Source organism: Artibeus jamaicensis, unplaced genomic scaffold, assembly GCF_021234435.1.
Source record: "Artibeus jamaicensis isolate MK-2021 breed Jamaican fruit bat unplaced genomic scaffold, CSHL_Jam_final contig_465, whole genome shotgun sequence".
Taxonomy (NCBI): Eukaryota; Metazoa; Chordata; class Mammalia; order Chiroptera; family Phyllostomidae; genus Artibeus; species Artibeus jamaicensis.
In genome coordinates, this window is record NW_026521843.1 from 17,763,979 (window position 1) to 17,778,094 (window position 14,116).

Genomic DNA, 14,116 nt, shown 5'->3' on the forward strand with positions numbered 1-14,116 from the left:
AGCATGTTGCTCCCCAAACCTCAGAGAGGTGCACAGACCCAGGGGACCTGCCCTGGGACTCCCCCAAGAAGTTTATCAGGACAGAGAGTCAGGGCCTCCTCAGCCTCAGCTGATCCATCCTCCCATCTTACCTCCACCACCCAGGTTTTCTTACCTCCACCACCCAGACATGCAGACTGAGAGGTATTCTTGTTGCCAAAGGCCCTGTGCCCAGCACAGACTCTGTGTCCCTAAACACTGGCTGCCCAAGTGACTATGTTAACTACCTGAGGAGAACATACCCATGATCCCAGGGGATCTGCATTTTAAGGGAACCAAGCCTTAGCTCAAGGGCAGCTCCAGCTTTGGAGGAACACTCTGGTGGGACAGGGATGCCAGAGGTCAGGCGACCACAGCCCGCTGAGGTCATCATACCCTACAGGCCTTTCCTTCCAAAGGGATCTCTCACTACCTCCACTGTGGAGAAAGGGACACAGTCAACAAATCTTCCATTTTGAGAATTTAGATATGTTCGTCTCCTATAACTGAGGACTTCCTAGGTAAGGAGGGCCTGATACATATGATACAACTGCTATTTCCATCTGCCTGTGAAGGGGCGGTTGCTTCAACCTATCAATCATCTTGTACTAAGACCAGAACAAGATGTAACCTCCTGGTGCTATTTAGGACCAAAGGTGCCCCATCTTCCCCATGGACACAGCCCAGAGTCAGGGCAGTTAGCCTGGCCAGTAGTTCTCCCCGCTCAGCCCAATGCCCTTTGCAGGACACAAGCCACACACCATCCACAGTGGCTCTGCCCATATCCCCAGCCTTGCCTGGAAAAGCTGCCACTTTAGACCCGGGAGTCCCAGCTCCTATGCATGCACTCACTCACCTTGGTGCAACTTCATGCGGCCACCAGCTGTGGTCCCCTTCTCCCATCTCCCCTCCTGCATGGTGTATGACCACTTCTGGCCTACCTCGTGACTCAGCAGGCCTGGGGTCAGCTTACAGATGACCAGGAGCTTGAAGTGTGCTTTAAAATCCTTAAGCGTCATCCTGGAGAGGAAGAGGGGACAGTACCAAGATAAATGGGATGATGTCCAGTTAGCAGGACCAAAGAGGCGGCTGGAACAAAGCAGTGGGCATCCCAGAGCCAGGCCCCCATGCTGCCCCCCGTGTGCAGAGCTGAGCAGGCCTGTGAGAGTGGAGCTCGCTGGACCAGTGTGAGGGGCCACCACAGGTTGTTGGAGCTACCAACAAACCCCTTCCTGTGGCTTCCTGGTCTGCCGGTCCCACTGATAAAGTTAAATTGAGGCATTTATAACCAGTCAATTGATTTCTAGGTGTTCAGTAATCAGTTCTCACTCATTAATTGATAAAAATCTTCACTTGTACTTGCTAACTTTGTGATCAAGGCATGCTCCTGGGGCTGTCTGGTGCTTAGTTTACTTATCTTAATGTGGAAATAATGATATTTGCAGGGATCTTGAGTTTGGTGACTACTTCAAAAGAGAGAGGACTGCAGCCATCTGGAAAGGATGGGTAATGGAGGAGAGGGATCACGGGAACAGGTGGAAGTTAATAGCGAGGATGAAAAGCAAAGGGAAAGGGAAACAGCGGGTCTCAGGTCAGACACCCAGAAGCAGCACTGGCTCAGGGCATCTGGGTGACCTTTCATAATAAGAGTAAGTGGCTTTGGAGTCAGTGGGAATAGTACTATTCTGCGGTGGAGAGCACAGGTGAGGTGGCTTTTAGCTTGGCAAGACCTTGCAGTTCCTCCTTTCCTCATCTCCTTTTTAGGCCAGGAGAGTCACCGGATGGAGTGTACTGAGTGACATAAGAGCAGAGTGGGCCTCAGGAGGAGGTGGCCACCCCACACTCTGCTTGGAGCACCTGCCGAGCCCCATGCCAGTGGCCACTGCTCTTGTCAGAGACTGTGATTGTCCCTTTGCAGGGGCTGTTTGCCCTGCCAGACCGTGAGCCCCTAAAGGATCTTGTTGATCATTGCAAAAGAGATGCCAGGCACATGGGGGGCACCCCATAAATATTTGCTGGATGGATGAGCAAATATAAGCCAGGGCATTTAGTCCCGGGTCCTTGAGTCAAATACCAAAATTCTCCATCATTATCTTTTCTCCACAGCATAATCTTCTCCTTGGGGCTCAGTAGGTCCCACGTACTTGAGCTGAAAACAGAAAAGAAACATTTTCATGGGGGAGTGAAAGGATTGTGGAGGATGTGTGATAAATTCTCCAGTAAATGCTCTACAGCATTGGTATTTATTCTCTTCATGCTGCCTTTGCAGACAACCAAATCTCACATTCTGTATTATAAAAGCAACATGTAACATTAATTCATCATTCATTGTGAGCCAAAATCTGGGCTAGGCTTTTGATGGGCTCCATTTCAGGCGAGAATAACAACCTTGCAAGGTAGGGATTTTTGTTGCCATTTTAGAGATTAGGAAACTGAGGTTAAAAGAGATTGTCACTTGCTTGAAACCATAAAGCTATGAAACGTCAGAGCCAGCATTTGAATCTATGTTGGAATTACTTATTGTCAAAGGCCATCACTTTGGCCTATTATTTCTGGCCACGAAGGATAAGGCTTTCCTGTATCACTTCCACACTATAAGCAACTACAGCTGGGACCAAATATAAGAAACAACTGCTTTCACACATTAGAGAGCAGGCAGCACAGGATTGAGACCCCAAGAGGAGGGGAGCAAATGAGGCGAGACCTAACATCGCCAGGACTCCTGACTGAAACTAATTCCCTGGGCACTGATGCAGAAAAGTGGAACCCAGAAAGAACCTCGAGGTCCTGCTGAGTGTAAGAGACAGAGACCTGTGTTCGAGGAGGCCTCGACAGCTAGACCTGGCCAGGGAAAGTGCCTGAGAGCAGGAGGCTGCATAAAGAAGGAGCTCCAGAGAACTTCATAGGGGCTCCCTTGAGTCTCTGGCTGAAATCAAACTGGTGCATACATAAAGTAAAATCCCGCAAGAATGAACTATACACAGAAGAATTTCTAGAGGTGATGCAGGGCTGGGAATCATTTGAATTACCTGCCAGCCAGAGTTGAAAGACTTTATTGACCCCCTGAGGTCCTTAGTAGAGACCCCAAGGGGTCAACACCTTCATAGTGGGGTCAAATTATTCCTGAAATAAAGGTTTCTCTAGTTCTGCCTTAAAAGTGCTTTAAAACAAAACTTCAAAGTATCAGAATTATCCCTAATTTAACTACCTGCCAGGAAAAAAAAAAAGCCCAACATTCTCTAAAGAAATGCAACAAAAAGACTTCTGCCAAGATGGAGGCATAGGTGGAGACGCTGTGCTTTCCCACACAACCAAGTTTAGAGACAACAAAATATTAGCACCAGAAAACACAGCCAGAACACAGAAAATTGAACTTTTCGGAAGTCCAATAACAATGATTTTCTTCAGCCTGACCGGTAAGAGGGGCGAAACCAGCAGCTGGCGGAGTGGGGTTGCACAGGAAAACTCGGTCAGACGGACTCAGGTGCGCGGTTCCCAGGCGTGGGGTGGCAAAGGGCCGACCCAGTGAGCGACCTAGTGAGCGCGACCCAGCGAGTGACCAGCAGATCCGGCGAGGGTGAAGGGTGGCGGGTTGACTGTGCTGGAGCATTCCTGCACAGATAGACTAGCAAGGGAGTGGGCAGTGAGACGGGACCCAGCGGGTCGCAGCGGCGGGAGGCTGCAGAGACCGCCGCCATTTCCCGGCTCTGACCCCGCCCCCACATACAGCGTCATAACCCAGCGACCCGGCCCTGGAAGCCCCGCCCCACCCCTAAGGCTCCGCTCCTCATACGTAATGGGTGCAAACAGACAAAAAATGGCTCTAGAAGATCTCAAAGCCCCAGAGTCCATAAATCTAAGCGACAAAGAAATAGCGAAACTTTCAGATGCACAGTTCAAAACACTGGTGATCAGGATGCTCACAGAACTGGTTGATTTTAGTCACAAATTAGAGGAACATATGAAGGCTAAACTAATTGAAATGAAGGGAATTGCACAGGAAACCAATAGTGATGAAAAGGAAACTGGGACTCAAATCAAGGGAGTGAACCAGAAGGAAGAAAAAAATGGCCAAACAGGAAAATATAAAGAAATAAGAATTCAAAAAAATGAGGAGAGACTTAGGAACCTTCAGGACATCTTTAAATGATCCAACATCCGAATTATAGGGGTGCCAGAAGGGGGAAAGGAACAGCCACCAGTGGAAAACTTATGTGAACAAATAATAAAGGAGAATTTCCCCAATTTGGCAAAGGAAATAGACTTCCAGGAAATCCAGGAAGCTCAGAGAGTCCCAAAGAAGTTGGACCCAAGAAGGAACACACCAAGGCACATCATCATTACATTAGCCAAGATAAAAATGAAGGAGAGAATCCTAGAAGCAGCAAGAGCTAAGGGGACAGTCACCTACAAAGGAGTTCCCATCAGACTGTCAGCGGATTTCTCAAAAGAGACCTTACAGGCAAGAAGGGGCTGAAAAGAGGTATTCCAAGTCATGAAATCCAAAGACCTACAACCAAGATTGCTCTATCCAGCAAAACTTTCATTTAGAATGGAAGGACAGATAAAGTACTTCTCAGATAAGATCAAATTCAAGGAGTTCATCATCACCAAGCCCTTATTATATGAAATGTTAAAGGGACTTATCTAAGAAAAAGAAGATAAAAATATGAATAGTGAAAGGACAACAAACTCACAGTTATTAACAACCACATCTAAAACAAAAGCAAGCTAAAAGGACAGCTAGATCAGGAGCAGAACCATAGAAATGAAGATCTCAAGGAGGGTTAGCAACAGGGGAGTGGGAGGAGAAGGGGGGAGAAGGTACAGAAAATAAGTAACATAGACGGTAGGTAGAAAATAGATAGGGGGAGGGAAAGAATAGTATGGGAAATATAGAATCCAAAGAACTTGAGACACATGGTCATAAACTAAAGGGGGGAATGGTAAGGGTTGGGGGGTACAGGGTGTAGGGAAATGAAGGGGGGGAATAGAACAACCGTAATGGAATAATCAATAAAAATTTTTTAAAAAAAGAAATGCAACAAAATTCAGCACTCAGAAACCTAAATTTGTAATGTCTAGCATCCAATAAAAATTTACTAGGCATACAAACATGTAGAAAATGAGACCCATTATCAGAAATAGAAAGAGTTAGGAGGAATAGACCTAGAAATAAGAGAGATGAAGGAATTAGCAAATTAGGACATTTACACAGCTATTATCAACCCATTCAATATTCTCAAGGTTATAAAAAGAACTGTTGACATAATGAAGAGAGAAGTAGAAGATATTCTCAAATAGAATCTTCTAGAATTAGGAAATCTCTAGAATTAGGACTCTCCAAAATAAAAATATACACTGGATGACATTAACAGAAGATTAGACTCTATGGAATAAAAGCCTATCATTTTATTTAATCCTTACCAGATCTCTGTCTCAGAAAAATAAAAAACCTATCCCAAGGTCACACAACTAACAAAACAAATTTAATTAATCACTTATCTCTAATGTAAATACTTGTTCTTCTATGAAACAAACTAAAACCAACATCATGACGATATATTTTGGTAACACTATAAAACTGATATATATCTTGCCCTGGCTGGTGCAGCTCAGTGGATTGAGCTGCACCAGCAAACCAAAAGGTCTGCAAACCCAGAGGGTCACTGGTTTGATTCCCAGTTAGGGCACATGCTGGATTGCAGGCCAGGTCCCCAGTGAGGAGCACTTGAGGGACAACCACACACTGATGTTTCTCTCCCTCTCTTTCTCTTTCCCTCTCTCTAAAAATAAGTAAGTAAAATATTTCAAAAAATAAAGTTAATATATATCTTTGTATGCTGTTTTTTACATAGACTGAGTTCTGCTGACAATTCTTTTTATTCATGTATCACACATCAAGCACGGTACATCCTATGAGAAGTGGAATACAACTTATTTTTCTGAGCCCTCATTTCTTCATCTATAAAAATGAGTAAGTGATAATGAGTGCGTGGACGTGTTTTCATACTTTAAAGTGCTATGCAGAGGCCAATATTATAACTCTTCATGCAAGAGGTGAAGGGCTTTGCCACTGGTCTCCCTCTCCACCTGTGCCCTCCAGCCAGTCTGTAATCCGTCAAGCCCACATCCGGTTCAAGTTGTCTTTGGGCAGAAACAACCCAAGGCCACTAAACAAAACCAGAATTGGGGGCCAATGGGATCTGTCTACCTTTGACTCAACAAGCCCCAGAGGGCCCATGCCAGGGAGGGATCCTGGACTAGACAGGAAAGCCCTTGGCTGATCCTGCTCTGAGACCTGAAGTAACTCACCTGGTCTAAGCATCAGTCCCTTCATCTGCAAAACAGGCATAAAACTACCTACATTATGATTGCATTATTCGGAGGATTCAATGAGATGACAATCCAAAGGACTTAGCACAGTACTGGCAAGCTCTTCACATTTGACTCTAATTACTATAATGAACAAGAAAACAATCTATACGTCATAGACCACTTTATAAATGTGAGAGACTGTCAGACCCTGAAAATGTTCCTGACGTAGCCTGAGACCAAGGGAAGAACACCCGGAATCTGTGTGCAGAGAGCAATCTCCTTGGCAGGCTTCGCCTGCCCCTTCCTCACCCAGCCAGTCTCAGAAGCTCACCTGTCACTCCAGTCTCCTCTCCACTCCACCTTCCCCCAGGGGTTCCGCAGCTTGACTAGATACTCAGGCTTGCGTTTGCAGGTCACCTGCACAGATGAGAAGCAATTTAGGTGGCTGGGCTGGGTTCCAACTGCATATGTTAGATACCTGGGTGAGATTCATGCCTGCAGATGAGACTAAAATGCAAGATCAAAGGCCCTGAGAGCTGGCAGAGGAGGAAACAGCTCTGCTACTAACAAGCTATGAGACGTAAGGCAAGTTACTTAACCTCTCCGTGACTATTTTCTGATACATAAAATGAAGCTAATAGTCACATCTGCCACAGCGGATTGAATGATGGACCCCAGAAGATATGTCTACCCAGAACCTGTCAATGGGATCTGATTTGTAAAAAGGGTCTTTGCAGGTGTAATGAAGAATTTTGATATGAAATCATCCTGGATTCAGGTGGGTCCAATGACAAGAGAAAAGAAGGGAAGAAGACACAGAGGAAAAGGGAATGTGAAGTTGGAAGCAAAGATTGGAGCTATGCTTCCCAAGCAAAGAACTGCTGGAGGCCACTGGTCACTGTAAGGCAAGGAAGAATTCCCCCCTAGAGCCTTTGGAGGGGGTGAGAACCTAACGACGTCTTTTTTTTTTCAATCCTCACCAGAGGACATGCTTATCGATTTTAGAAAGAGGGAAAGGGAGGGACAGAGAGAGGGAAAGCAACGTTGATATGAGAGAGAAACATCTATCAGTTGCCTCCCGTATGCACCCTCACCAGAGACTGAACTTGAAACCTTGGCATGTGACCTGACTGGGGATTGAACTCACAACCTTTCGGTTTATGGAACAATGTTCCAACCAGGGCACTGATAACATTTTTATTTCAGACTCTGGAATTTAGAGCTGTGACAAAAACAAATTTCTATTATTATGGCAGCCCAAGGACACTCATACACCTACTCACGGGGGTGTTGTAAGGACTGAGTTAATAATGTTTGTGAAGCAGTTACGACAGTATTTGGCACATAGTGTTAGACTTTGTCAAATACTGTTAAATAAATATAGAACAAAACATTAAAAAATATAAATTTTTCTAAATAAGTGTGAAAATAAATGTAAAGTTCTTGTTACCCACACAAAAATGATTCATGGATATCTGGGAGGAGGAAGAATTCAGGTATGAGTTGAGTTCAAAAAAATTTGAAGCAGAATTAAAGGGAATCAGAGGACTTTTGGCAAGTAAAGCTTCTTAAATGTCAGAGGTTCTTTGAGATTGACCCTACTGATTTCTTTTCTCCACATTCTGCACATGCTGTTCCTTTAGCTAGGAATGCCCTTTTCTCCTCATACAAATCTACCACCTTTCAGTGCCCAGATCAATGTGACCGCCTCTACAAAGCCTTTTCTGGCTTCCCTCCAACCCAACCAGGTGAATGTCTTCCCTCCAACTTCTGAACCCCTCACACCTTCTTCTCCCAGTTTCTACTTTCTTTTTTATCATTTTCAGATATGGATTTTCTCCATACTTGACTGGGAGCTCTCTGTAGGTGGGGTCCCTGTCTGATTCCTCTTTCTCTCAATGCTTAGTAGAGCTCGAAAGGTAAATAGCAATGGAAGGAAACTGGGAAACCTGACAAGGCACAAGTGAGGAAGAAGCAGCAATTTGGGAGGGAAGAGCCAGCTATAAAGGCTGTTCTGAGCAGCCCGGGAGAAAGCGAAACTTGAGGAAGACTGTGATGCACAGTGGGGAGAGATGGCCAATTGGCTGGAGCTTCCCCATGGAAAGAGAGGTTGGGATGATACAATGATGGTGGCAAAGGCTGGACCCCCCATTTCACCCCAGAAAAGAGGTCCAGAGGTATGGGGAGTCCCACCAGCTTTGGCAGGCCTTGGAGGACCCCCAGACTAGACACAGATAGATTCACCAAGAACACCCCCAGGCTTTGGTAAAAAGCCCCAGGAGAGAAGCAGAGGCTGAAAGGAAATAGCGGGGGAAGGTTCCACCCACCTTCCAGATTCTTATGAGAGTGTAGGCATGGCCGTCCACCAATCCGTTCTCCAGCACCCTCTCGCTCTGTACAGACAAGAGAGCACCTGTCAGCCTTGCTGGCTACGGATTATCCAGGAGTCATGGGGGCCTGGTTGGCTGATGCAGGAGTTACGAGGCGGGTGGAAGAGACCCACACTGTATTGTGTCGCCTTACGGTTTTCATAGCTCTTCAGTACCCAGAGTCTCATCTGAGCCTTTATGTCAGGGTGGCGCTCTGCAGTGATTCTAAACATTCTGCAGAGGACAAACCCAGATTCAGAGCCACTAAGTGGATGTGTAAGGTGACACAGTGGTCATTAGTGGAGGCTCAGCTGAACTCAAGGCTCCCTATTCCAGTTCCACGTTCTTGGCTGTTATTAAAATTAGACAGCAAGGACCAGCTGAGCTATAAAACACCTTGCATGTGGTGGACCCTTAACTGTCAGCTCCTTTCTCTGCACATTCCCTTCTCCTCTGCTCTGAGGCTGCTCTGGCTGAACATAGGACTGTAGGTACAAGGGTTTGTGGGAGTCTTGGGGCTCACGCTGAGGTGACAACAGTGACTGGTAGACGAAGAGAATGGCAGCAGAGAAGAAGTATATCCACACAGTGCACAGCCCAATCTCACCCCTAAGTGGGTCTGGCAGCCAATAAGAGTTTTGCTATAGGTGGCTCGGGTTAGGATGTCCCAGAGGTTTCCAGGGGCTTCTGCCAGGTTGATGGTGATTGTCACCCCACCAGTGAAGTCCAAGAAGGCATCAGACACCTGTCCACGCTGCAAGTCTTCATAGGAGCCACAGAGCCTGCCCAGGGGATAAGTAAACACAAGAAGAGAAGGAAAGTGCCATTTAACTGCAGCCTCGGATGATCTGAAGGAGCCTTGCTTCATTATTCCCTGGGAATGTGTCTGCCACCCCTTCCTCCCAACCTAGTGCTCAGAGTTCTTATCCCTGTTAACAACTGTGTCCATTAGGGAAGGCAGAATTTCTGAAATCTTGTTTAGATGGGGTGACCACTACACATAAGTCTCTGGTAATGTCCATTGTATATTCACTGAGTCATGCCTCAGTATCTCATTTCATAAACTTTACCTGCCCCCTCTTGTCCTCCCTCAACACTGATGGTGAGACAGAGACAGGGTTGGGGGGAGGGAAGGGAAGAGAAAAAATTTCTCATAGTTGTCTTACTTTGCATAAGCTTTTTCCAGAAGAGCTCCCCAGAACAAGTTCTTGTAGGTGGAAGAGACAAAGACCAGCTGACCAGCTTCATCCACGGGCAGTAGGTCATCTATCACCACAGGAACCCACTTCCCAAAGTGCCAGAACTAGAAGGAGAGAGTGCCCACTGGTGAGTGAAGATTATGGTGGAAAATGGTCAGCCAAGGAGGCAAAGAGATGACTCTTCCAAGAACCTTCTTTCCCATACCCCCAACCCAAACTGGGCACTAGGAGGACACTCACCCAGAACTGGAAGATGCCAGCATAATTCTTGGTGAAACTCTGATTCAGGGGAACAACCCGGCTCAGGATGTCCTGGTGCAAAGTCAGCGCTTGCAAAGCAGCCAAGAACCAGCAGTCACCTAAGCCAGACAGCACACAGTACCTGCGTGGATGTCCTGCACATGCACACACATTCTCCAGGTATCTGCATGGATTTACTGAGGATTTATTGCATGCAAGAAGTGCCTGATATCAACTGCTATTCTTTCTGGGCTTGTAGCCTACTTCAGGAGAAGGGAATTACATACTAGAGAGGAAAAGAGTGGTTGAGTAAAGTGTGATGCAGGGAGGTACATTGGCTGGGATCTATACTTGAAGATAAGAATTAAGCCATATTCCTGCACCAGCTTTTAGCTCCCCAAATGCTCCATCCTTAGGAACTTGGACCCAAACACAACCACCCTTTTCTAATTCCCATCTCTGTAACTGATTCTTGTTCTGGGAAAGCCTTGACCCTTTGGACTCCACTTCCCTGTCTGTAAAATCGATATTACTGCACATGTGCCTCCCTTCCCCTAAGCAAGGCTTGTTTCTATTACTCTAAAAAGAAAGTTGGGTTGAGAAGAGGCCTTCTTGGATTCTATTCTGGGGCATCTAGTGACAGGCATGCCAAGGAGGTCTCATTACAGGGACTAAATAGAGTGAACATTCTCCCAAGATAAGACTTAGACCTGTCAACTGATGATGAAGATTTTCATTAGGCAAGGTTTGATACTCCCATGCATCCAGACAGGACCAGTTGTTATCCTGTTCCCAACAAAGGACATGTCTAGTGTTCAGGTGGCCATTTCCCAGTTGCAATCTCTCAGTTCCCCTCTTTCCAACCACTGTCTTCTTGGGCCGAGCCACGCTCACAGCTGCCAGGTGTGTGTCTCAGGGGCTGTGCAGACTTACCTACCAATCCCTGGCACAGATCCAGCCTTCGGGCGTTGGCAGAATAGAATTGGGGGTTGATGTGCAGTTCCTGCAGGGACAGACAGAATTGTCCCTCTGACTAAGAAGAAGCTCCATTGGGCCTCACACTCATGGACTTAGGGAAACATAGATATACAATATATATATATACACACACATATATATACACATATATATGTATATGTAGAAGTAGACATAGATGTAGATGCAGATGTAGATTAGATGTAGATGTAGAAGTAGATACAGATGTTGATGCAGATACAGATGCAGATTAGATGTAGAAGTAGATACAGATGTAGATGCAGATATAGATTAGATATAAATTAGATGTAGATGTAGAAGTAGATACAGATGTAGATGCAGATTAGATGTAGATGCAGATGCAGGTGAAGAATCAGGGCTGTCCCAGAAAATCTGGCAAGCAGATTCTGTCCATTCTATTTCTCATCCCTCCTTAAAGCTCATATAAGTCAAGTCCTAGAGAATTCTATGTAGACACCAAGAAATGATGCTTATACCAAAAAATAACTGTTTGGGGGTTCCTGTTAAAAGTAGAAGTACCTTTTAAAGGGGGCATTCTCAGTTTTCCCAGAGACCTTCTCATTCTTACTCTCCCCCTACTCCTCCTTCCTGCCCCTAACCCCAGTGCAATGGCCTGACTTTCTGTGCTGAGACGTGGGCTGGGCTGGGCTGGTACACAGGGAAAGGGGCTGTCCTCTGTTCCACGGCCTGCACCACACCCCTCAGTCTCCTCATGGGCACAGTTCAGTCCAGGTCAGGTGTGTGAAAACTGTGTCAGCAGCTTCCAGGGTTTCCTGGAAGAAGTAAAATCTCAACAGCCCTCTAGTTCAGGAGGCACACTTGGGAATTTACACATAGTAGGGACTTAACAAGTCTGTCTTTGATGGTGACAGCTGATGAGGGAACACAAAGGGGAGAATCTGCAGCATGGGTTGACCTGACTGTGTTCTAGAATCTTGCATGTAAATCGAGTTTGGGGGAGATGAATTGCTTTTGAACACATTGAAGAGTTGCCTTTGAAAGGAATTGTTGATGCATGTGTAAAGAATACCTGTGTACAGTGATGAACAGCATCTTAATTTGTGAGTTTCCTGGGCCTGATTTGGGGGGAGTGGGGTGTGAAATGTTAAAATGTGTCCCTCTGGCAGATGGCATTGGCTGTGACTCAGGAGGCTTGCCATTTCTGATGAAGCTCAGTGGTACCTTAATGTATTTTTGGCTGCAGCTGCTCCATATTTCAGGCCTGGGGGAGGAGCTACATCTCAGACCCCTTCCAGGATCACCCCTGGTTCTTCCTGGAAAATGGGGATGTGGGGATTCACCCAGTTTCCTTCTCACGGGGACCAATGAGAGTAAGACTGGATATCCAAAAGCCCTGAGCCCTCAGAAGGAAGGTCTGGCTCGACACACTTTGTGCGTGTGGGTCAGAAGCTCCCTTCCCAGCCCCTTACCGGTGGCCTCTTCCACTGCAGGCGGGGTGGCAGTTTCTGTAGCAGGGGCCCTCTGCCGATGGAGCTCAGGGTGGCTGGGAAGCTGCTGTCTTCAAAGAGGCAGCCATTTCTCAGGCACTTTTCCTGCAGAGCCTCATAGTCCTGCTTGGGGAGCTGTGAAGGACCCCCCATTGGGTCCTTCTCCCCTCGGCCTCGCCAAGGTGGCCACAGAGACATAGCAAGAAGTGGATAACAAGCTTTCTGGACGGTCTCTGTTGCTCCTGAAAGGGAAGGCGGATGTTCAGTTTTACTTCCTTTCTGCTAATGCTTTGGCATTTCCCATAGAGAGGAGGAGGGAGACAGAGAGGATGTAAGAAAGAGAAATTAGCCTGCGAAAAAGAAATAAGTTGTATATGCACTAGAAGCTGCCCGAGAACATGTCTGTACAAAGACGTACTCCTGTACATTGTAGGGGTGATCCGAGGCTCCTCCCTGTCTGTCAAGGTCTTGCCTATCCCCCAAAGTCCCCTGGAGCCCCTCCTCTAGGGAGCCTTCCTTGAATGCCCGGCCTTCACTGAGTTCCCCTCATCCTAACTGTTGACTCACCATTTACCCCCTAGAATACTCTACTACTTATCACTGGTGAAGGACCTGTATGCTTTTATTTCCAATTCGTCGCAGAAATTTAATGAGCTAATAGAAAAATGAAATTTAAAGATAATATACAAAATACAAGCCCTCTTTTTTTTTAAAGTCAGATTTCAACAGAAGTAAAACTATTGGTTCATTGCTATAAAACATTCCAAACACTTACCCTTAGTTTTGTACATAGCTCATCAGCACTGCTAGTGGGCAGCTTGTGGAACGGCCCTGTCCTCCGACCCCGTGTGGGCTCTACGCTGAGTCACTTACTAAAAGCTACTCCGTCTGATACGGGGTGTTTATCCCCCTGGGGTTAATACTGGCAGAATGCTGTGTCTCACACTTTGACTTCTCTCTGACCTGATGACATCTGACTCCAGCGACTCTTAGTCGTCACAGGCGCAAACGCACTTCCTGGGGGAAGACCCAGCACTCTCCCAACCTGGTCACGGGGATTCAGAGGCTCTTACTCAGGTCTGTGTTTTTCCCTGAGGTTTTCTTCCTGATAAAGATTATCAGGCAAAGCTTCCTCCAGCCTACCCCTGTTTCCTTGTCAACAAGTTTCTTCTACCCCATTTACATTTGTAAGCCAATGCGAGGTCTCCTAAGAGCAAGATTTTCTCTTTTGGCCCTTCAAGCCTGAGCAGCAGCAGTCATGTACCACTTGTGACTTGACATGGGATAGAAGGTCCCTCGGCTTCAGAACCTGACCCAGGCTCATGCCCTTCTTACCAAGTGCTGGGTTGCACTTGGATTCTTCTCTGAACCAAAAACCACTGCATGATATTTAATGACAAGACTTGGTGCCTCCTGGGACTCAAAGGAGCAAACGCCCGTTGTAAGATCACATTTCAGAATGAGGCCACACGCACAAGTATTATCCTCTTTTTATAAGTATTCCCAAGTCCCCTTAAAGAGGGTCTAG

At 46.4% G+C, this 14,116-nt stretch overlaps 1 protein-coding gene across 1 annotated transcript in view; it reads right to left on the reverse strand.

Moving 5' to 3' along the window:
• The window catches only part of CAPN14 (calpain 14), a 36,918-nt gene that overhangs the window by 17,128 nt on the left and 5,674 nt on the right, over nucleotides 1-14,116 (reverse strand). Inside the window, exons 2-10 of the mRNA XM_053667070.1 lie at nucleotides 12,571-12,830; nucleotides 11,078-11,147; nucleotides 10,145-10,263; nucleotides 9,872-10,008; nucleotides 9,313-9,487; nucleotides 8,664-8,729; nucleotides 6,668-6,753; nucleotides 2,093-2,167; nucleotides 875-1,038 (exon numbers count right to left, since the gene is read on the reverse strand). Coding sequence (XP_053523045.1) covers nucleotides 875-1,038; nucleotides 2,093-2,167; nucleotides 6,668-6,753; nucleotides 8,664-8,729; nucleotides 9,313-9,487; nucleotides 9,872-10,008; nucleotides 10,145-10,263; nucleotides 11,078-11,147; nucleotides 12,571-12,786 — 1,108 coding nt within the window. The 5' untranslated portion in view covers nucleotides 12,787-12,830. The remainder of the gene's footprint in view (nucleotides 1-874; nucleotides 1,039-2,092; nucleotides 2,168-6,667; nucleotides 6,754-8,663; nucleotides 8,730-9,312; nucleotides 9,488-9,871; nucleotides 10,009-10,144; nucleotides 10,264-11,077; nucleotides 11,148-12,570; nucleotides 12,831-14,116) is intronic.